Source organism: Ambystoma mexicanum, chromosome 14 (assembly GCF_040938575.1).
Source record: "Ambystoma mexicanum isolate Mex_15411 chromosome 14, UKY_AmexF1_1, whole genome shotgun sequence".
Lineage (NCBI taxonomy): Eukaryota > Metazoa > Chordata > Amphibia > Caudata > Ambystomatidae > Ambystoma > Ambystoma mexicanum.
The window spans coordinates 609084660-609106308 of NC_090940.1; the positions used below are offsets into that span (position 1 = coordinate 609084660).

At 46.0% G+C, this 21649-nt stretch overlaps 1 protein-coding gene across 3 annotated transcripts in view; it reads left to right on the forward strand.

Annotated features, from left to right (window-relative positions):
- ZDHHC22 (zinc finger DHHC-type palmitoyltransferase 22) overlaps positions 1-21649 on the forward strand; it is a 90109-nt gene that overhangs the window by 36049 nt on the left and 32411 nt on the right. For all 3 annotated transcript variants that reach the window (XM_069638014.1, XM_069638015.1, XM_069638016.1), the window contains exon 2: positions 1464-1981. In XM_069638014.1, the coding sequence (XP_069494115.1) occupies positions 1464-1981 (518 nt within the window). The remainder of the gene's footprint in view (positions 1-1463; positions 1982-21649) is intronic.

Here is a 21649-nt window from a genome sequence, read left to right on the forward strand (position 1 = left end):
AGTGCGACAACGCCTAGTTGCCCTATGGTTTCGCACCTTCTGCAACAGCACACACAAAGCCTAAAAATGAAATGGAAGACAGACCACAGAAACCCCCCATGCTAAGATCCGCTGGCGCCGGCATTTCCACCCATGGCTTTTCGCTCTTCCCAATATCTGGCACGGTACTGCCGTGGCATAATGTGAACCCACAAGTCCCGGGTTCAATTCCCAGCTGGGTGGACACAAACTTGCATCTTCCCTTAGTCCAACCAGTGGTCTTCAAAGGATGTCCGGGGGAGAAGCGGACGGTCCCCGACTCTTTAAAAAGGGATTAAGATGACTGTTTTTAATAGAATATATAATCAGTAAACAATCTGCTTATATTCCAAAGAACCTGCCCCCTCTTCCCACCCAGGCCCCCTGGACATCCTTTGGGCTCCCTAGCGACCCACCCCCTAGGTGAGAGGGGGGGCAGAAACTATATTTCTACTCCAACGGGGGGGGGTCTAAGTTTGATAAAGTTTGAATACCACTGGGTTAACAAAATGGCGGCCAAGGAGTTCGGAAATAGGAGCCACTCTTAATCCCTGGATAGAGAAATAACGTTTTTGTCTAATTGCTACACGTGTGGATTCCATGGGTTAAAATCGCAACAAAAAATGGCCGTTGACACAAATAATTGCTGCAAAAAGGCAGTGGTTTTGCCGCCGAAATCCATGCAAAGGATGCAGGGGGACACCCCCGCAAGCCCCACTCCCCTTAAATGGTATAATGGGGTACACCTTTACCGGGTCAAATCACAGCATTTTTGCGGCGATTTTTTGTAAAGGCGATATTTTTGCCACGGTTGCATTACTGCATTACTGCATTACTGCTTACCCACATGTGACAAGAATATCTCAGAATTTAGGAAAGAACTTCATTGGTTGCCCAAAGTTGCCAGAGTACAATTTAAGAAGATTACTCTGATACACAAATGTGTATATGGCAAGGCCTCTATATTGTAGGGACAGATTGATTAGATACGAACCAAAAAGAATTCTGCAGTCAAGCAACTCTAATCTTCTTTTGTGTCCCAGACATATCAATGGAAAAGGCAAGTTCTTTCCTGTCCTGGCAGCTTGTGCCTGGAACTCCTTGCCATCGAGTCTGCGCCAGGGAAGAAGCCTGTCACTGTTTCGGGGAATCTTGAAAACCCTCGTATTCAAATTACTTCCTAATCTGTTATCCTATATCCTTTCTGTCCTGAGCTTGACATTGTGTCTTATGTGTTTTGTGCTCCCTGATGCCTGTGGGCTATGGTGCGTAATAAATAAATAAATAAATACATAAATAAATAAATAAAATCAATGTGCTCCAGCGAGCCCTGTCAAGCATGCACCTTACCTCCCCCACCTATGCTTGGTCTTGGTTGGGTCTACGCGTCTGGCGTACATGCAATATGTAGTTTACTAACCAGCACCCCCCTCTCTTCTCTCCAGGAATGTGGACCCTACCATGCTGATACTCCGACTGCTCAATGTGATTGCTCCATTCTACTTCCTCGCACTCTGCTTGGTGACCTTTGCCCTCCAGGTTTTCTTTTTCCTACCCAGCATGTACTCCGGGGCACTGCCCTCAACGGCTCCCCTACTTCACGCCGTATTCTTCTTCTTCCTCCTGCTGAATGTCCTTGGCAACTACACCTTGGTCACCCGGAACACCCCCGCGGACGTGCGGGGCAGCGCACGGTACAGCCCGGCGCCGGCCGGCAGCCACTTCTGCCGGCTGTGCCACCGCATGACTCTTAAGCACGACCACCACTGCTTCTTCACCGGCAACTGCGTTGGTGGCAGCAACATCCGCAACTTCGTGCTGTTCTGCTTCTACACAGCCTGCAGCTGCTTCTACTCGATGGTGCTGGGCGTGGCCTACATCTCCGCACTCTTCTCGCTCTCTTTCGCCAGCCCCCTCACCTTCCTGCGGCTCTTGCCTCTCTCCATCGAGCGCTTCTTCTCAGGTGAGCATTCACCAGGTGCAGGCTGAAACACTAAACTCAAAGGAATGAGGGGCTGGCGTCCTTGTTTAGAGTGTGGAGTCATTTAGGAAAGAGAAACCTGTGTGGTAGAAGTGGGGAGGGTGGGATAATACTCATTACTCCAGAATATCAGCACACCGCATGTAAACACATTGGAACACAGAGCCGTATAAAGCTGGCACTCATGTATTGCTCCCCCACATCTGTTTATTTTTTATTTTTTATTTTTTTTATTTATTTGTATTTGCAAAGCGCACTAACAGCCCTTAGGCATCGAGGCGCTGTTGCAAGAAAGTGTCTTAGTAGCAGGAACATTTCATTGCTCTGGGTTACAGTGAGCCTAAAAGTGACCACTAATGACCTTCTGCAGTGATGGGCTGCAAGTTTTTATTTTTTTATTTGTATTAACTGTTTATGGTACATATTATACCTTTACATTTCCGCCACCTAAAATTGAACTAAAGGAAACAAAAATACAGATCGTGAAAAAAGGAAAACTAATCTCCTCAGCAAAAGATACATATCGTCTCAGGGAAACATTACATGTAAATAAGATCAAACACCATCTCCATTTAAATGTATAGCATTTAAAAAGTGCAAAACCGAAAACATTCCATTTTTTGAGTGACAACACAGTAAATAAGACCACGAGACCGGTCCGGCTGTATTACCGTCGGATCACAAGTTGGGTGGTAACGGTAAATCCCCATTCCCCATTGGGTCCATTGGATTCAATGCAGCATTTTCAGAGCTAATACTGCGGGTTAATACAGCCGGCTGTAATACAGCTGAAAACAGGGGATTTTCACCTCCAGAGAAAGGCTGGAGGTAAAACCGCCCATTTAGCGCCCAACTCGTGATAGGGCCAGCCCTTAAATGCGGCACTAATACCGTTACCACCACATTTAAGGGCTACAGCCCAACTCGTGATGAGGCCCTATGTTGTGTAAAATGTAACATTTGTTTAAAGTGCAGCAACGGACAAAATACCACACAGTGCTTTAGTGTTGGCACAATATTGGTTTCTTTACAAAATCCACAATTTATACATTCCTTTGGTAGCAGTCTCCTTCTAACCAAAACTTCCCTTGTTAAAAGAATATTTAAACAGAACCTTAAAAACAGATGGGGTGCAAATACCTACTTGTTATGATGAACCTTCTGCCCTCACACTTGTAGTTTATCACCCAAAGTGTGGCAGGTCATGCACCCACATGTGGCTCCCTGTGCCATAAGAACACAAACTTCACCTCACCGATTAGGCACAACAAGGCAGAAACATGTCTGGGGTTGCTTGTGTATCTGTGCAGAAGGGGGTGTGGCCTAGCAGTTGGGGCTGGGCTGCTCCGAGGGGTCCCCTTCTGCTGTGGCACAGACGGGATTAAAAACTGTGGTGTGGTAGGCTGCTCAGACCTATGGCAGCCGTTAAGATCATTCAAAACCTTTCACTCATTGCATTTTTTGGTAATGGAGTTCAAATGCTTAACCTGAATTTCATAAGTAAGCAACATGGGAGCACTCGCCCACAACAATTTTGTCTCCAAATGTTATTTTTTCATTCGTGGTATCTAAAGTTAACTAATTTTGTCACCAAACATCCGTTTTTGACTTAGTGACAATATGCACAGTGAGTCCCCAAATATTTTTTTCATTTTACTAAATAAATAAATATGACCCTGCATTTTTCTGAAATCATAGTCAATTTTCTGAAAGTTTTGTCTCCAAGCACCATCTTTTTATTTAGAGAAAATGCACTCATGTTGTCGGTAAATATAAGCCAGAATTGTGATTCCCTGATCTTTTACTGCTGCCTACAATTGACAGACACCATCTCATGTTTTCTCATGCGGCCTCGTATTTTTTGTTTTTTATTGCTTGCTTGATAGGCACTTATACAATAAGAAAATACTGTTCAAAGCGCCCACTGGGCAGGGAGGAAGGGAGTGTGGGAAATACATTACAACAGAAATATTTAAGAGCAGAGGAGGGAAGTGACGAACCTACTCTGCCTTGTGAGTATTCAGAACGTGCAAGTGAAGAAAGGAAGAGGGAAGAGGGGGTAAGTGCTGGGGAGTCTAGCTCGTGGGTGAGCCATAGACGAAGTGCTAGAAATGTTGAGTGCGACACGGCCTGGGCTGTGGGAGGTGTAAGTGCGAGCCTCCAGAGCAGAGGGTGTGCAGATGTAAAGTGCTATGGAAAGACAGGAGCTAGGGAGAATTGATGTGGGAGGTCAAGGCCTCGAAGATGCATAAGGGCAAAGGATGCCTATTCAGCAACTGTGGGATTCGGAGAGGAGAGAAGGAGGAGGAAAAGAGGAAAGTCTTAAGGAGCTTCTGAAATTTGAAAAGATCCTGCTCAAGATGCAGGGGCAAGGGGAGGCTATTCCAAACGAGGGAGCCCGCAGAGGAAAGTGATCGACCCCCTGCCCTCTGTTTTTCAAAATGCTTTACACACAAATAGTTGGTGCCAGAGGACCAAAGTGGTCTAGAGGGAGAGTATTTAGTGAGATAAAGTTGAAGATACTGTGGCCCAGACAGTCTTGTGGATGATACAGAGGGATATGAATTTAATCCGTGCAGCAACTGGGAGCCAGTGAAGACTTTTAGTGCAGGAGAGATGCAGTCCCTGGGCTTAATGCCAAGGATAAGTCTTGCTGTCCTATTCTGGATAAGCTGGAGGGATTGCAGAGTGGAAGAAGGAATGTTCAGGAGGAGGCTGTTACTGTAGACAAGTCTAGAGAGAACCTGGGCTTGGGTCACATTGAACCTCTGGGGGAAAGTGAGAAAAGGTAGAATTCCTTTGAGAAGGAAGAGCTGATAGGTGAACTTCTTGGCAATGTCCTGAGTGTGAGGGAGGAAGGAGAGAGAGGAGTCAAAGATGACTCCAAGGTTTCTGGTTTCAGTTGAAGGCACAGAGGGAGAGCCCAAGGAGGAAGGCCAGAGTGAGTGGAAGAAAGAGGGAGCAGAGGTCCCAATGGGAAGGATCTCAGTTTTACAGGCGTTGTGGCAGAGATCATTGGAGGCGCACCAGGACTGGATGGCAGAAAGGCAGTCAGGGATGATGGAGGGTGCAAGAGGGTCAGTAGAGAGTCTGAGGAAGATCTGTGTGTCATCTGCTTAACACTGAGAAAGAGGAGATGAGGTGTGCAAGTAGAGCAAGGTAGATGTTAAAGAGCCAGGGGGATAGTATAGAGCCCTGGGCGACACCACAGGAGGAGATGGAAGTAGATGGAAGTATACTTGATCAGCTGTTACATGAACAAGTACTTCCAGCACGTGCCTGGGACACGCTCAGATGTCCAGGTTCATTCTCACATGCCTAAGTCCAGACTTGCATGTCCATGTACTGCATGCATGCCTACGCATGACCATCATATGACAGGGAGAGCCTCACATGGCCAGGTGCAGCCGGATCTCTACATGCACTCTTGCCCCCCCTATCCATTGTGTACTAACTTACAATTCTCCAAATCTGACTTGGAAACACAACACAACTATTAAACAGTGCAAGAGATATCAGCCACCTCCCTTTTGCAGAACTATGGTCGGCCTAAAAAGACACCCGTGCTATTGCAAAACCTTCATCCCCGCTGCATCCCCCTCTGCCGGTGTTTCTGGCATCCATTGCCTGTATCCCATATTCTGCCCTCCAACTGATTAATGTCTGTTTACCACTGGTGAGGGTCAAGAGTCCACCAATCAACAGACAAGCCTCAGTGCTATGAAGCTACCACGGTGGTGAATTGGCTTAGTGTCAAAGAATATTAACTTAACATATCATAACATCACATGTTGCGGGCCTCATTATGAGTTGGGCCGTATTCTGGCGGTTAATCTGCTGGAATACAGCCGAACAGGATTACCAAACAGGATTAACGTTACCGCCACTTGGTCTGGCGGATTTACCGGCAGATTACAAGTGGTGGTGGCGGTGTTAGTCCCCATTAATTTGGACTCTGTAGGACTCCATGGGGATTTCGGAGAAATCAATGCCGGTGGAATCACTGCCAGTTGTGCAGATTTTTCAGTGGAAAGTGGATTCATTTACCTCCAGCATGATGCTGGCGGTAAATCCCCCACTCCAGAGCCAAACCTGCAGTATGGCGGAACAGGAAAAGTGGCAGTAATTCTGTTACCACCACTTTTTCCCCGCACCGCCCTACTCATAATGAGGCCTATATGCCCAAGTTTAACCTCATGTGCCCAAGGTCAGCCAAATATGGCCATGTGCTGCCTTCAAATGCCAGGTTCATGCTTCATGTGCTCATGTGCCCATGGACGACAATCATAGGCCAGGAACGGCTTTATCAGCCCAGATAGATTCAGTGTCACGTACTCAGGTACAGCCATATGTTTCTATGTACAACCCACACATTCCTAGAACTGTAGTGTATTACACAGTTGACTATCATGGGTCAAGGTTCAGGCGTAGTGCCCATCTATCACCATCACATGCTGGTCCCAGCTTTATATGCCTAGGTGAAGCCTCACAAGCCAACACGTCCCATCACAGATGCCCATGCACCAGAACCATAGGTTTTGAACAGGTCAATAAGGTGTTGCCAGGTCCCAAATGCCCGTGCTTATCACTATGTACCCTTGCATCACCATCACAAACCAGAAACAATGCCACGCACCTATATGAGCTTGTCCAATACCAGGAAAAGTCATAAAAGGTCAGAACAACTTCAGATGAACACATTTAGCTTTCGCTGTGTGACCTGCAGGTCGGAGGTTCGAATCCCGGCAAGGCCAACTCAGATTTTCATCCTTCCAGGGCCGATAAATGAGTAGCAACTTTGGCCGGGTGATAATTGTATGGAAATATGTTGTATGTACAGTGCTTTGGCTAAATGAATATGTAAATCACAAATCATTATCATTTAGCCTCCAAGGCCTCACATGGCCAGGTACAGTTATGTATGCCTAGGTAACATCACAGAATGCCATACGCAATGTTACATGCACACACCGCCTTCATCGCCCAACCCTCCTTGGGACTGAGAATTTCAACACAGCCCCCTGTGAACTGCTGACAGTTAAATTTCCTCTCACTAACTAACGCACCACAACGGCACATCTAATCTATAGACCTCCTGAACCTATCGGTTCCTTTGAGGAAGATATCCTCACCCTACTCTCTACCAATACTGAGCCATCTTCGCAAATCCTAATATTAGAAGACGTTAATCTCGGCTTCAACGACCTCAATGACCAACCTGCCTTGGCTCTGGTCACCTCCTTGACTGAACTAGGCCTCTCACAAAGAGTCCTTCACCCTACGCATGAAAGGGAAGAACCCTAGACTGGGTAGCCGACTGCAACTGTGAGACCACCATAACCTCTATTGAACCATACCCTTGGACTGACCACTGTCTAGTCACTTTTACTCTCCAAGGCTGTGCACTACCCAAGAAAAATAGTCTTATAGCTCCACTCATTCTTACTAGAAAGAAGCATAACATCACAGTGGACAACCTTAGGCCTCTCCTCCAACCTATTCTAAATACTCTGCCTACCTCTTCTGATCCAGCAGCATTAGTGGAACTCTATTACAATACTATTACCTCAGCCTTAGACAATATCACACCTCTAAAACTGTGCAAAGGTAATCCAAAAGCACATTTCAACACTTGGGTTACACCCAAACTTAAAGCCTTGCGAAATGAAAAAAGAAAATGTGAAACCACCTGGAAAAACAACCCTACCTTGGCCAACAACGACAACTTACTCAAAATCACAGCCAATCACAAGGAGGAAATTCTTCTAGCAAAACGTGACACCTATTATGACAGGATCAACAAAGCAGCTCTAGAACTAGAGAGCTCTTTGTTATCCTAAGAGAATTTGAATCTCCTACCCCTCCACCAGACAACTGCAACAAGGACAAAACTTGGTGCACCAAGATCCAAGATGCCTTAGCTAACAAGATTGCATTCTCCAAAACAAAATAGCTATAAAAAAAACATACCCTCCCCACTCAAGTCAACAACGTGAAACCTGGTCCTAATCCTCCAAAACCTCTACAGCGATTTAAATTTTCACAAGTGTCCACACAAGAAGTAGAAAAGATTATAGCCTCACTCAAACCCTCCAGATGCCAGTGAGATACCTGTTCAGCGCCCATAATTAAAGAAGCGGCTGGTGACCTGGCCCCCTTTATCGCTATCTTAATTAACTCCTCTTTCCGTAAATGCGCTGTTCCTACTAACCTAAAGAACTTGTGGGTACTCCCACTACTAAAGAAACCTTCCCTGGACCCTAGCATCCCAACAAACTATAGACCCATCATGCCTGTCCCCTTTCTACTGAAGATCATTGATAAAGCAGCATATATCCAGATACAATCATATGTAGAGACCAATAATCTACTAGCACTCCGACAATCTGGCTTCAGACCCCAACATGGCACAGAAGCAGCCGTGATTGACCTGAAGAACCAGATTGATGACCTGAAAGATAATGGGAAACCTGCCCTCTTGCTCCTCTTGGATCTGTCAGCTGCCTCTGATCTGGTGGATCACAAGTTGCTGTGTAAACACCTGTCAACAGCGGCTCACTTTTCCACGGAAGCATCGGCATGGATCCAGTCTTTCCTAACTAACAGATCCATGAGAGGTTTGTCACCATCAGCAGCAGCTGAGCCTATCCCTATTACATGTAGAGTACCACAAGGCTCTTGTGTATCACCCACAATGTATAATGTGTTTACCAAACCATTGTTTGATGACCTACACTCTCTGGGTGTCACCTACACTAATTATGCAGATGACACCCAGATCCTCACACCTTTGACAGGCGACTACGACAAAGATCTGGCACTGGTCGACAAAATGTACCTCATTATTCAGGCCTGGATGGCTTCACATGGCCTTTGCCTGAATGATGAAAAGACTGAGCTACTGCTCCTAGGTACGCCAGCCAATCTGAAGAAACTTAGCAACCCTACCTCTCCTTTAACATTGACGGAAATGACATCAAGGTAGCTAAGGAGGTAAAAACCTTAGGTTTCTACCTTGACCCTGCCTTGAGTCTGCATAAGCAAGTCAGTACTACGGCATTAGCGATTGCTTACACCTGCAAGCTGATACACACCCGCAAACTCTTTCTGTCTACAGAAAGTTGCATTACGTTGGCCAGAGCTCTGATACTCTCCAAACTTGACTATTGCAATGCATCGTACTTAGGCGCCAACAAATACATTGTTAATAAACTACAAATACTGCAGAATAATGCACTCAGAACAGCCTTAAGTATCTCCAGAAGACAACAAGCCTCATTACGAGGCTGGCGGTAGCCGTGCCCTTACTAAGGGCATGGCTGCCGCCGGTAATGATTTTTTTACCGAGCCCATGGAATGGGCAATTACCGGGTCATGCCGACCATGGCGGACCCGGTAATTGACCATTCCATGGGCCCGGTAAAAGTTGATCCCCATTCCCTTTGAGCCCCATAGGGGCTCAATGGGAATGGGGAGGGAGCTAACAATGGGCCTGTTGGTCTGACCAGACGTCCTTTCTGAGTTCCGCGAGGGAACCTCGTAATAGGACGGAGTGGGTTTAACGGCACCGTCACCGTTAACTGTGCCGTGAAACCCATTCCGCCCGCATCGTAATGAGGCCGAACATATTTCAGTAGTCAGACAAAATAATAACTGGCTCTCCATCAAGGACACAATTCAACTTAAAAAAGTCTCCCTAACTTACAAATGCCTTAACAACGCAGCCCCGCAATACCTAACAGAAAAATTCATCAAAAATAATCCCAATCGACCTATGAGAACCACCAACTCCTGCTGCCTAAGAGTCCCGGAAGGTTCAAATTAAAAACAGCAGGCGGTCGCAGCTTTCCTGTCATGGCTGCCCAACTTTGGAACTCTCTACCGACTATCTTAAGAGTAGATCAGTCCTTTCACAATTTCAGAAAAAACATGAAACACTGGCTCACCTCCAAAGACCAACCGCAATCTCAGCTGACCTAACCTAGAACGCTTGTACCTAGCATCTGTGTTGTTTTGGTACCTATGTAAATAATTCCTGTATATACTTTATGTCGATTTATGTACAGCATCATCACGCGACACGATGCTGCTATGTAACCTGTGTCTTGTAACCTGAAATGCATGTTATGTAACTAATAATCTGAAAATGCCTGCAATGCGCCCAGATACCCTCAGGTTTGGAGTGCTTTATAAATAAATAAACAAACAAACAAACAATATCCATCTCACAAGAACACTTAAAGCCATCAAAGGAATGTCAGGGGATGGCCAATATACCCATGTGATGCCCTTGTGCTAATAACGTGTCAATGTTCCACCATCATTTGCCAGGGAACACTTGATTTTCTCAGGTTCATTCGCTGATGATGACTTTCAGCCATATATGCCCAATGAATGTGGGGGTCCTTTGGAATATGTTGTCTGTGTACAGAAAGACAATTCTCGATGAAAGAGTGCCCCAGTTTGAAATATTATTCGAGCTAGAAAAAGGAAATCCTGACTCTATACCGGTCAGGTGGGCAAACGCCTGCGAAAATCATCTTAAAGAGCTAAACACAGACCGTGAAACATTGAAGATGAACCCGAATCAGGTGAAAAAAAAACCTATGGGAACGTGACTGGTGAAAGACCCTGCAAAAGAGGGAAAAAGCCAGAAAAATCTCAACCAATATCTGATTAAAGCCCCAAATGCGAATTATCGGAAGACCTTTATGAAATTTCGGCTTAACTTATTTGATACAAGAGTAAGCCTAAATTTGAGACACAGGACAAAGCAAGTAACAGTGACCTGCCGCTTCTGTGGAATTCATCCTGAGTCCCGTAAAACATCTAACATTGTACTGTGTGGGATTGACATCCTCGAGAACGTTACACCTGAACAAAGCGGTAAAGCTTTACCCAAACCTCGGTGGAGAAGAGCTGTGGTCGAAATTTGCCAATCCAAGAGAAAGAGATATCTACGGTTTGATAAACTTCCTATGTTAAATTAATGCACTGTTAATAGAGAAAAATGAGTTGGACAGCGGTGAAACTGCGATGTAAGATGTGCGCCTGGTAACAGAAAAAACACTAGTTCATTGACTGAATGAAAACTGTAGAATTAGTTGGGACTAACAGAGCTGTAAGAATCGAGGGAAAATGGAGAGGGAAGTGGAGAGGAGTGTAATGTTCCTTCTCTGTTTGGAATTCTTTTTTTATTTTTATTTTTCCTTTTAAAAAGTTTGTATAAACCAAATGAAATTAAATATATATATATATATATATATATATATATATATATATATATATATATATATATATATATATATATATATATATACCCATGTCACACCATCATATGCCAGGTACAGATTTTGTTTTCCACATTTCTCCTCAGATGCCCAGGTTGAGAAAATAATCCCAGGTCCAGCCTTGCATGATCAGAGGTACATGTTCATGTATGACCACCTCATGCCAGGAAGAGCTTCATATGCCAAGGTGTAATCCCGCAAACCTAGGTTCAGCCATACATGTGCATGTATTGTCACCCAATGTCAAATGCACCTTTGCATGCATAGGTTAGACTTCCACCCCCTGACCACCGTCCCCCCAACCCTATTTCACTAACATGGGTCTCCACTGCTCTTCAAGGGGTGTGCAGTGAAGGGGCGCGGGGACCGCACCGCCACCCAGCACCCAGCCGAGTCCGATGCAAAGTGATTGAGAATTCCAAGGTGCCAAGGAGCATGGGAACAGCCAGGGGCGTTGCTAGGGGGGGGCTAAGGGGGCTGAAGCCCCTGATCTTTTGGTTGTAGCCCCGGATAGAATCTCAGGAGCTACAGCCAAAAGACTAGCTAGCCCCCAGTCCCAACAATTCGGACATCAGCGTAGCCCCGGGTCTTTTCCAGACCTAGCAACTCCCCTGGGAACAGCAGTGCTTGCTCATGCCACTCAACTTCCACTCCCACTCCCACCCACTGTCCACAGACTCATCAGCCCTGTGCCGCTCATCACTGCACGACCCAGCCTGTTCTGCCCCATACTCCAGTCCCATCCGCAGGTAAAGTCAAAGCTCTTTTAGGCAGACCATATTAGCCAACACATTTTACTACCTGGCATCGACCATTAGCAGTAATAGAGATGTTAAAGTGAAAGCTCTGTTAGGCAGGCCATATTAACCATCACATTTTACTATCTAGCATCACTCATTACCAGCAATAGAGATGTTAAAGCCAAAGCTCTGTTAGACAGACCATATTAACCAACACATGTTACTATCTGGCATCTCCCATTACCAGCAATAGAGATGTTAAAGTCAAAGCTTTGTTAGGCAGGCCATATTAACCATCACATTTTACTATCTGGCATCTCCCATTACGGCATCTCCCATTACCAGCTATAGAGATGTTAAAGTCAAAGCTCTGTTAGACAGACCATATTAACCACACATTTGACTATCTGGCATCTCCCATTACCAGTTATAGAGATGTTAAAGTCAAAGCTCTGTTGAGCAGGCCATATTAACCAACACATGTTACTATCTAGCTATCTGGCATCTCTCCTTACCAGTAATAGAGATGTTAAAGTCAAAGCTCTGTTAGACAGACCATATTAACCACACATTTGACTATCTGGCATCTCCCATTACCAGTTATAGAGATGTTAAAGTCAAAGCTCTGTTAGACAGACCATATTAACCACACATTTGACTATCTGGCATCTCCCATTACCAGTTATAGAGATGTTAAAGTCAAAGCTCTGTTGAGCAGGCCATATTAACCAACACATGTTACTATCTAGCTATCTGGCATCTCTCCTTACCAGTAATAGAGATGTTAAAGTCAAAGCTCTGTTAGGCAGGCCATATTAACCATCACATTTTACTATCTGGCATCGCCCATTACCAGTAATGGAGATGATAAAGTTAAAGAAATGCCGGATAATACAGTTTCCATGTCGGATAACCGGATATCTAGATGGCAAAGTGGCATTCAACACAGTAAAAGTTGTACGAAGCTTTGATGGGCAGCCTTTTTGCTCTTTGAACTGCCCATCTGCCACCCAGATACCCGGCATTTAGTTGTCCGGCACATTTCTTTACCTGGCATCATTTGCTACCCAATGATTCTGAATAACAAAGCGTTTACCGTATTAGGCCTACTTGGTCGAAAATATTTGACCTTTTCACATTTGACCGAATTCTTTTAGGTCGTTTTTTGGTCAAAAATGCGAGGAGAGACTCTCGCAAATCCCCCCCATTCCTTTACACAACCCCATAAATATATTTAATTAAATTTGACCGAATTTCGACCAAGAAAACGATCAAAACAATTCAGGAAAAAAAGTGAAAGGTCAAATGTTTTTCGAACAAGTAGGCTAATGCCAGTGTCTCTATGTTGCTTCTCTTGAATACCTACATGTAGGCCATTTGGGGATCCACACTGGTTCTGGATTTTGGGCCCTGAAAGAAATGTAAACGCTACTTTTATTTCTTTTTCAACTAGTTGCCAACCATGTTTCTTTTTATTACAGCTGACTTTAGTTCTTTTCACCTTGAACTTTCAAAAAATGAGGTCGTCTAAGGCCCAAAGACCTTTGCATTAAAGCATGCTTTATTCTTTCCACGGTTTAGGGAAAGTACCAGAAACATGTTGTGTTGATGCCTGAAAGTACCGATTCTAGAGGACTTCAACCTTTGGCTTGTCAGATGTTTCCGAAAACAACTACCGTCAGCCTCTTACCTTGCATAGTCAATGGAGAGGAATCATGGGAGTTGTAGTTCAAATGCTGAATCCCAACCTGAATCCTAATCTATTTTCTAATATCCCTACAACTGCAATCTGATCAATATGACTCTTGATCTTAAGGGATTGTGAAGGGAGTTTCAAAATGAAGTAGAAGGCCTCAAAGAAATGGTGAAATATTGCCGTACCCATTTTCTAAACACCTTATCCTTTCAGGCCTACGGCCGTCAGATATGCATTCTTATTCGGTATAACCACCTGCGCGTTCAGCCCTTAGCCTTGATCATATACTCCAGTGCTCTTTCTTCCATCATTGGTCATCAGAAACTAGATATACCCTGACTGCTCCTTCTTACAACTTCAAGTTAACACCCCGCTGCCTGCCACCCTTTCGCTCCCTGTGTCCATTGCTCCGGCTCCCATCAGATCCAATTTGACCCCCAAAGGGATGTATCAAGATCAGGTGTGTTGGGGGCACTGTGGGCAGGTAGGTTTGGTCCTTTGGCCCCCAGCTTTGCTCACTTGCCTGAGGGGGGCTTAGTTTGAGCATGGAGGACATTACAGGTCGTTAGCCTGAACCCTAGACTCTCTCCGTCCCTTGCCACTCTTGCATTCCTACATTGAGGAATTTTGCTGTCTAGGAAATAGAGATTTACTGGGGTAAAGCCCTGGAATTATAAAAGAGAAGCATGTCCCCTGCACAGTGCCCCCACTAGTGTCCACAAGCCAGATGTGGAAGACAGTGAAAGCAAGTTACCGGGAACTGCAGCCGAGATGGTCCGCAGACCTCTCTATGCCTCGAGTAGCTGGGTCTTAGCAAGCCCCGCCCAACTGGTGCATTCCTGGTTGCCGCTCTTTTCCCTACTTAAGGAGCCCTCCAGCCTCTTTTCCTTTGCAGATGGGGAGCAGGTGCAAGTAGATCTTGGTCACCTGGCCTAAGCCCCACCCACCTGGTGCCTTCCAGGTTGCCTCTCTTTTTCCCCACTTAGCAAGCCCCGCCCACCTGGTGCCTTCCTGGTTGCCGCTCCTTTTTCCACTTAGCAAGCCCCGCCCACCTGGTGCCTTCCCGGTTGCCGCTCTTTTTCCCTACTTAAGGAGCCCTCCATCCTCTTTTCCTTTGCAGATCAGGAACAGGTGCAAGTGGATCTAGGTCACCTGGCCTAAGCCATGCCCACCTAGTGCCTTCCTGGTTGCTGCTCTTTTCCCCACTTAGCAAGCCCCACCCACCTGGTGCCTTCCTGGTTGCTGCTCTTTCTCCCTACTTAGGGAGTCCTCCAGCCACTTTTTCCTTTGCAGATGGGGAGCAGGTGCAAGTGGTTCTTGGTCACCTGGCCTAAGCCCCGCCCACCTGGCACCTTCCAGGTTGCTGCTCTATTTCCTCACTTAGCAAGCCCCGCCCACCTGGTGCCTTCCTGGTTGCTGCTCTTTTCCCTACTTAAGGAGCCCTCCAGCCTCTTTTCCTTTGCAGATGGGGAGCAGGTGCAAGTGGATCTAGGTCACCTAGCCTAAGCCCAGACCCACCTGGCACCTTCCAGGTTGCTGCTCTATTTCCTCACTTAGCAAGCCCCGCCCACCTGGTGCCTTCCTGGTTGCTGCTCTTTTCCCTACTTAAGGAGCCCTCCAGCCTCTTTTCCTTTGCAGATGGGGAGCAGGTGTAAGTGGATCTAGGTCACCTGGTCTAAGCACCACCCACCTTCTTAGCCCTCCCTCTTCCTTCCTGCTCTTAACTCATCAAGGGCGTCTCTCGCCCGGGCGTACAAAGCGAAGGGCAGACAAAGAAAAGGGCAATTTCTGTTTAGACCTGTTCAGACCAAGAGGACCCATGGCCCGACCCCCTGCTCAGACAGCAGGTAAGCATGCACCAACATGTGTTACTCCCTCTGTCCCCACAGGCCATCCACACCGCCTCTGGTCCCCCCATGATGTTCCCTTGTCCCCCCCTTCTCGCACACAGGTGTTGCATGTTTTGCTTGATTCTTCTACATTGCCCACTCCCAACCCCCTCCAGCTTATTTCTGCGGGAGTCTGTCCTGATACATTCTGGTTTCACCATCACCGTCTTGTGGCCAATGCTGGAATTTAACTTTTATGGACTTCATTGTTTCACGGTGCGTCACCCTTTCTCAACTCTCATGCTGGACTTCCTTTGCATCTTGTACTCATGGTGGCCCTGAATCGTGCTGTTCCCATCATCATCTTGGCTCCTGGCTTGCAACATTAGGTGTTACTACTGACTTCTGCTATTGTATTCGCTCTCCACTCTTGCTTCTCCACTCTTTTTAACTGCTTACTCTCTGTTCTCTCCTCCTCTCCCTTTCTCCCTTTTCCTATCTCCTCCCCTCCTCCCCTTACTTTCTTCTATGCACATAATCTATCAGAATTGTCCCTGGATGTAGTATGATAGCAGCCCGGTCTGTCTCCTCCCCCTCCCCTTACTTGTTTTTTTCCTTCCCCCTCACCCTCTCCAGCACTATCTGAAATGTCGTCAGGCCTAGTACGGTAGTCACCTGTCTGTTTCCATTTCCTTCCCACTCTCCCCCTCCCTTCCTTATCTATGTCTTAGCTCTTTCACTATCTGAAATGTCGCCAGGGTGAGTCCCATAGTTAATTCCACATCCTTCCTGGTCATGGCCTGTAAGAATGTGGTTGGATTTTCCCTGGTTCCCTCCCTTGCCTTGACGCGCTTTGAAACACATTGTGTATAGGGGCTATATAAATAAGCTATCCTATATCATATTGGTCATACAAACACCAAAAGGAATCGAGAAATAAGGAACAACAAAAACTCTGAATAAACAAGGTGGAAACCGCGCGAAGGCAAGGGACTGAATGATTCCAGTGATGGGCGATATGGACATTTGGATATGCAGTGTTTATAACGAAAATAAAATAATAACACACTTTTTTAACGACACCTAAATAATGACAAAGAGTTGAATTCTTTAGTAACAGTATATGTGGGGTGGGGTACGGGTTTAAAGGATGTGGGGCTAGTTGGGCGCAGGGTAAAAAGGCAGTAGAACCGAGGGGATTGGGGGGCAGAACCCCCAAATAAAAAAGAAAACAAATTCGATTTTTTTCTTTATTCAGGTGTTGTTTTAAAAGTATGTTCTTATTTAGGGTGTCGTTCTAAAGACATGGAATTGACTTTTGAGGGTATCCAGTGATATTATTGCTGGTGAAAACACTGAGGGGGACTTGATATTTTTTTTAAAGGCTTTATCCAAACTTTCCAAAAATATTCTAGGACTGGAGTTTGTTTATATAATTGCACCAGTCCTAAAATATGTTGCGGAGGGTGTTTAGTGCTTTAAAGAAAAGAAAATGGAGTCCCCCTTGACATTTTCACCAGCGATAATATCACTGATAACCCTTTTGAGTCCTCCGTCGGTGGAGTCGCATGGCGTTCCACTAGCCGATACCTCTCAGCTGGGGAATCTGGAGTCTGCAGAAGTTGCCCCCAATCACAGAGGATGCTTGAGCTAGCAACACGAGTGTTCTCGCTGAGGCAATTGCACACACAGGCCACAATCTTGCATAACTATAAAAGAGTGATGCCACATGGGTGGAGCGTGGATGCTAGGAGCAGAGACATTGGGCCTCATTACAGGTTTGGCAGTAACCTTGTCGGTATAAACCGGCAGGCTGCCGCCAAACTTGCGACTTTTTCCGACACCCACGAATGGACAGTTACTGAGTCATTACGGCCCCGCCGGACCCAGTAATTGCCCATTCGCTGGTGCCGAAATCTTTATTCAGGTGTTGTTTCAAAAGTATGTTGTTATTTAGGGTGTCGTTCTAAAGACATGGAATCGACTTTTGAGGGAAAATATTCTAGGATTGGAGTTTGTTTATATAATTGCTCCAGTCCTAAAATATGTTGCAGAGGGTGTTTAGTGCTTTAAAGAAAAGAAAATGGAGTCACCCTTGACATTTTCACCAGCGATAATATCACTGATAACCCTTTTGAGTCCTCCGTCGGTGGAGTCGCAGGGCGTTCCACTAGCCGATACCTCTCAGCTGGGGAATCTGGAGTCTGCAGAAGTTGCCCCCAATCACAGAGGATTCTTGAGCTAACAACAACAGTGTTCTCGCTGAGGCAATTGCACACACAGCCCACAATCTTGCATAACTATAAAAGAGTGATGCCACATGGGTGGAGCGTGGATGCTAGGAGCAGAGACATTGGACCTCATTACAAGTTTGGCAGTAACCTTGCCGGTATAAACCGGCAGGCTGCCGCCAAACTTGCGACTTTTTCCAACACACACGAATGGGCAATTACTGGGTCATTACGGCCACGCCGGACCCAGTAATTGCCCATTCGCGGGTGCCGAAAAAAATGCTCCCCATTCCCATTTGAGCCCCATATCCGACATGCTCTGCTCGCGGGTTCCGGTATGCCTGCCAGGTCAGACCTGGCGGGCGAGAAGGCACCCGTGAGCAGAACTCGTAGTTTACCGGACCGGTAACAACGGTACCGGCAAGCTTATAATGAGGCCCATTGAACGGAAGAGTAGAGCATGGTGGTGCGTTGAGGAGGTGGAAAGGAGAGATAAGAGAATCAAGAAATGGAAAGGAGGAATACGAAGACTGAGGAGAGAGGAGGTGGAAAAAAAAGAGTCACGAAAACAGAGGAGGGGGAGGGGAGACATGAGCATGGAAGAGTTGGAGCAGAAAGAAAGAAAGAAGGCTGGAGGAGTTGTCAAAGAGAAAGGACACTGGATGAGGAAAAGGCTTCAGGGATAAGACCATGCAAGGTGGGAGGAGAGACAGATGTGCAAAGAGATAAGAGAAGAGCGATGAACGGAGGAAGAGGAGGTTAAAATAAAAAGGAGGGAAGGAGGAAGAAAGGGTGAAGAGAAGTACCGAGGACGTAGTAGGGAAGAAAAAGAAGATAAAGTAGGAGAAGGAAATGAACGAACAGAGGAGGGGGGAAAAGGACGAGGTGGCAGAAAGGCGAAGAAGTGAGAGAAAAAAGCAAAGCAACAAGAACCTGTGAGGGGTATTCAACTCCCGAAAAGTGCCCAGGATCTCAGAGGGACAGTGGGCATTTTGAAAAGTTCCTAGAACCTGGGGCTGTCATTGAGAAGCCTAAAAAGTGCCTAGAAACTGGGAGGGGCCCTGAGAAGCCAAAAAAGTTCCTAGAACCTGGCAGGGGCCCTGAGAAGCCTGATAAGTTCATAGAACCTGAGAGTTGGCCCTGAGAAATCTGAAAAGCAACTAGAACCTGGTAGAGGCCCTGAGAAGCCTGAACATTGCCTAGAACCTGAGAGGGGCCCTGAGAAGTTTGAACATCAACTATAACCTGGTAGAGGCCCTGAGAAGCCTGAAACGTTCCTAGAACCTGGGTGGGTCCCTGAGAAGCATAAAAAGTGGCTAGAACCTGGGAAGGTCCGTGAGAAGCCTGAAAAGTTCATAGAACCTAAAAGGGGCCCTGCGAAGTCTGAAAAGCACCTAGAACCTGAGACAAGTGCTGAGAACCCTGCAAGAGACTGGAGTGTGCTAGCAACTCTCTAAAACCCAAGAGGGGTGCTACAAACCAGAAAAAAACCTAGACTTAATAGGAGTGCTGAGCACCTTGCAAAGCACCTAGAACTCGAAAGCGGTGATGATAACCTTACAGAGCACCTAGAAAGTCAGAGGGATGCTGAGAACCTGGAAAAGTGCCTAGAACTGGAGAGAAACACTGAGAATTGTTGAGGACAAGAAAAGGGGGTGATACTCCCAAGCAAAATATTGTGAAGCAAGAAGCTCTAAGAAACAGACCGTGAGACAATCAAGTAACCCAGAACTTCCACAAACGTGTTGGAGCGCGTTTCTTGTGTTCGGATCATTTGTGTGCACTCCGCCACACACGGCGCCTGAATCGGGATCCTTGGGACTTGCTGGAGAGGCTGGAGGACAATGCAGAAAGGCATTCAGGGGGTATGAATGGAGGAACATAAGAAAGGAATACTTCCCTCCATGGTGCCACCTCCAGCCACTGGGACCAGTGCTCACTTTATAGATAAAAAAAGGCTGTCCTTTAGCTTGTTAACTGCATTTACCCACTCAAAGGGTTTCTTTGATCTGCCATGATCCTGTTCCCAGGTGCGCTCTACAAATGTCAAATAAATAAAATAAATAAATACAATTAGACCAGTGAGTGGCCCTCCACCTCTCTCTCCATGCACACATCTGGAAGGGCAGACTGTTTCAGCTCTTCCCACTGGGCCAATGGGGCTCATTCCCCCTTTTTTTAACGCTCTGGAATACAATTTCCTTTAGATCTGAACGGAATGCTTCTGTTTCCCCTCTAATATAACTCTCAACTCACGCGCTTTTGGGGATGTCACCCACCTTGGTGTCAGTTCTCTCACCCGCCAAGGCCCTAACACGTCCATTCACTTCAATTGCCTCGCACCCTGCCAAAATGAAATGGTCTGTTTTCACCCGCCCAGGCGACTAAAAAGGTTGAGTGGTATGTTCTAATGTACATCATAGCAGGAACGTCATTTCACCAAAATGCCAGGCGTAGCGGAAGTGACATCACATGACCCTTGACCTCTGATGACATCATAGGAAGTGATGTCATTTGACCCCACCCCAAAGTGATATCGCGGGAAGCAATGGAACATGACTGACCTTTCACTGCTTGAGAAAACAGGAAGTGGCATCACATAGCATTGTTCCTAAGTACACTGAGAAAAATGTTATGATATCACTATAATGTAATATACATTTCATACAAGAATGGATCGCCATATGTATCGTTAATATCAGTGTGTATAGGCCCATATTACCAAATTACTGTGAATACAAGCAGACGTCCATGGCCAAATGATACTGATGTGTTATTTTATGGCACTTACGCTTAAGCGATTTATATAGAACAAATATACATACAATATCACCCAGTTATCGGCCTCAGAAGGATGAAAGGCATAGTTGGGGTGTTTAAGAACAGACTGAATCAGTGACTCGCCCCCTGAAGTGTGCCTGAAATAAACCTTTAATGAGTCTAGCCATTATTGTAATGAATTCCAGAAAGACACATTATTTGGTATTCCTAATCTTTCTTATTTAGGGTCATTGCTGAAAGTGTTAGACTTGTGGAACCCCTGTTGTTTTTTTTAAGAGTCCAGAACAAGAAAGCCAGTCACTCCAGACGCAAAGAGCCACATGGCACTGGCCACAGCACAGGACCTTGCATTTAAAAAAAATACTTTTTAAATTTTCTTTTTAGCAGTAGCAAGGGAGACCCCAGGGGTAGCAAGGGAGACATCAAGGATAGCAAGGGAGACATCAGTGGTCGCATTTGCGACCCCTGAATGACGTCCCTGCATCATAGATTAGGCTGAAGATGCAGTCAGATCGCCATCTGGGGCTTCTCTGGAGAACTGAAACACTGTGACTAGAAACCTGAACCTTTTAAGGGCAGTGTGATCAGATTTTTAAAGCCTAAAATCAGGCGAGGCAACTGACATGGAAGTAAGACTATAAATGATAAAGAGCATGGACACAGGACTGCAATGAGAGTGCCCAATAACAGAGAAGAGGGACTAGAGCCGCACAGCTCTAAAACATAAACAGCAGACTGCATGTAGGAAAGACCGCCTGCAATGCATTTCAGGGGAATAGTATTTTCCACAATTTTTTGAGATTTTGAATTCCTCTGAAAAAAAATAGCAAGTAATTAAAGGTATTTAATTATTTTAAAGCGGCAACTCTTACAGAGCTGGTCTAGGCTTTACCACTTTGGGGCTGCCATGGCAGGGGGACCCCGGTGGAACACGTAGGGGAGCTCCCGAGACAATCCCCCAGTTCTGAGGTGAATGGGTGCCCTGGCAAATCCCATGAAGCTGCAAAGGAAGTGCCCATAGACAAGGTGACATGCCCATGGTAGCCTGCGGGCCACAAGTGGGCACTTGACACCCTACGGTTT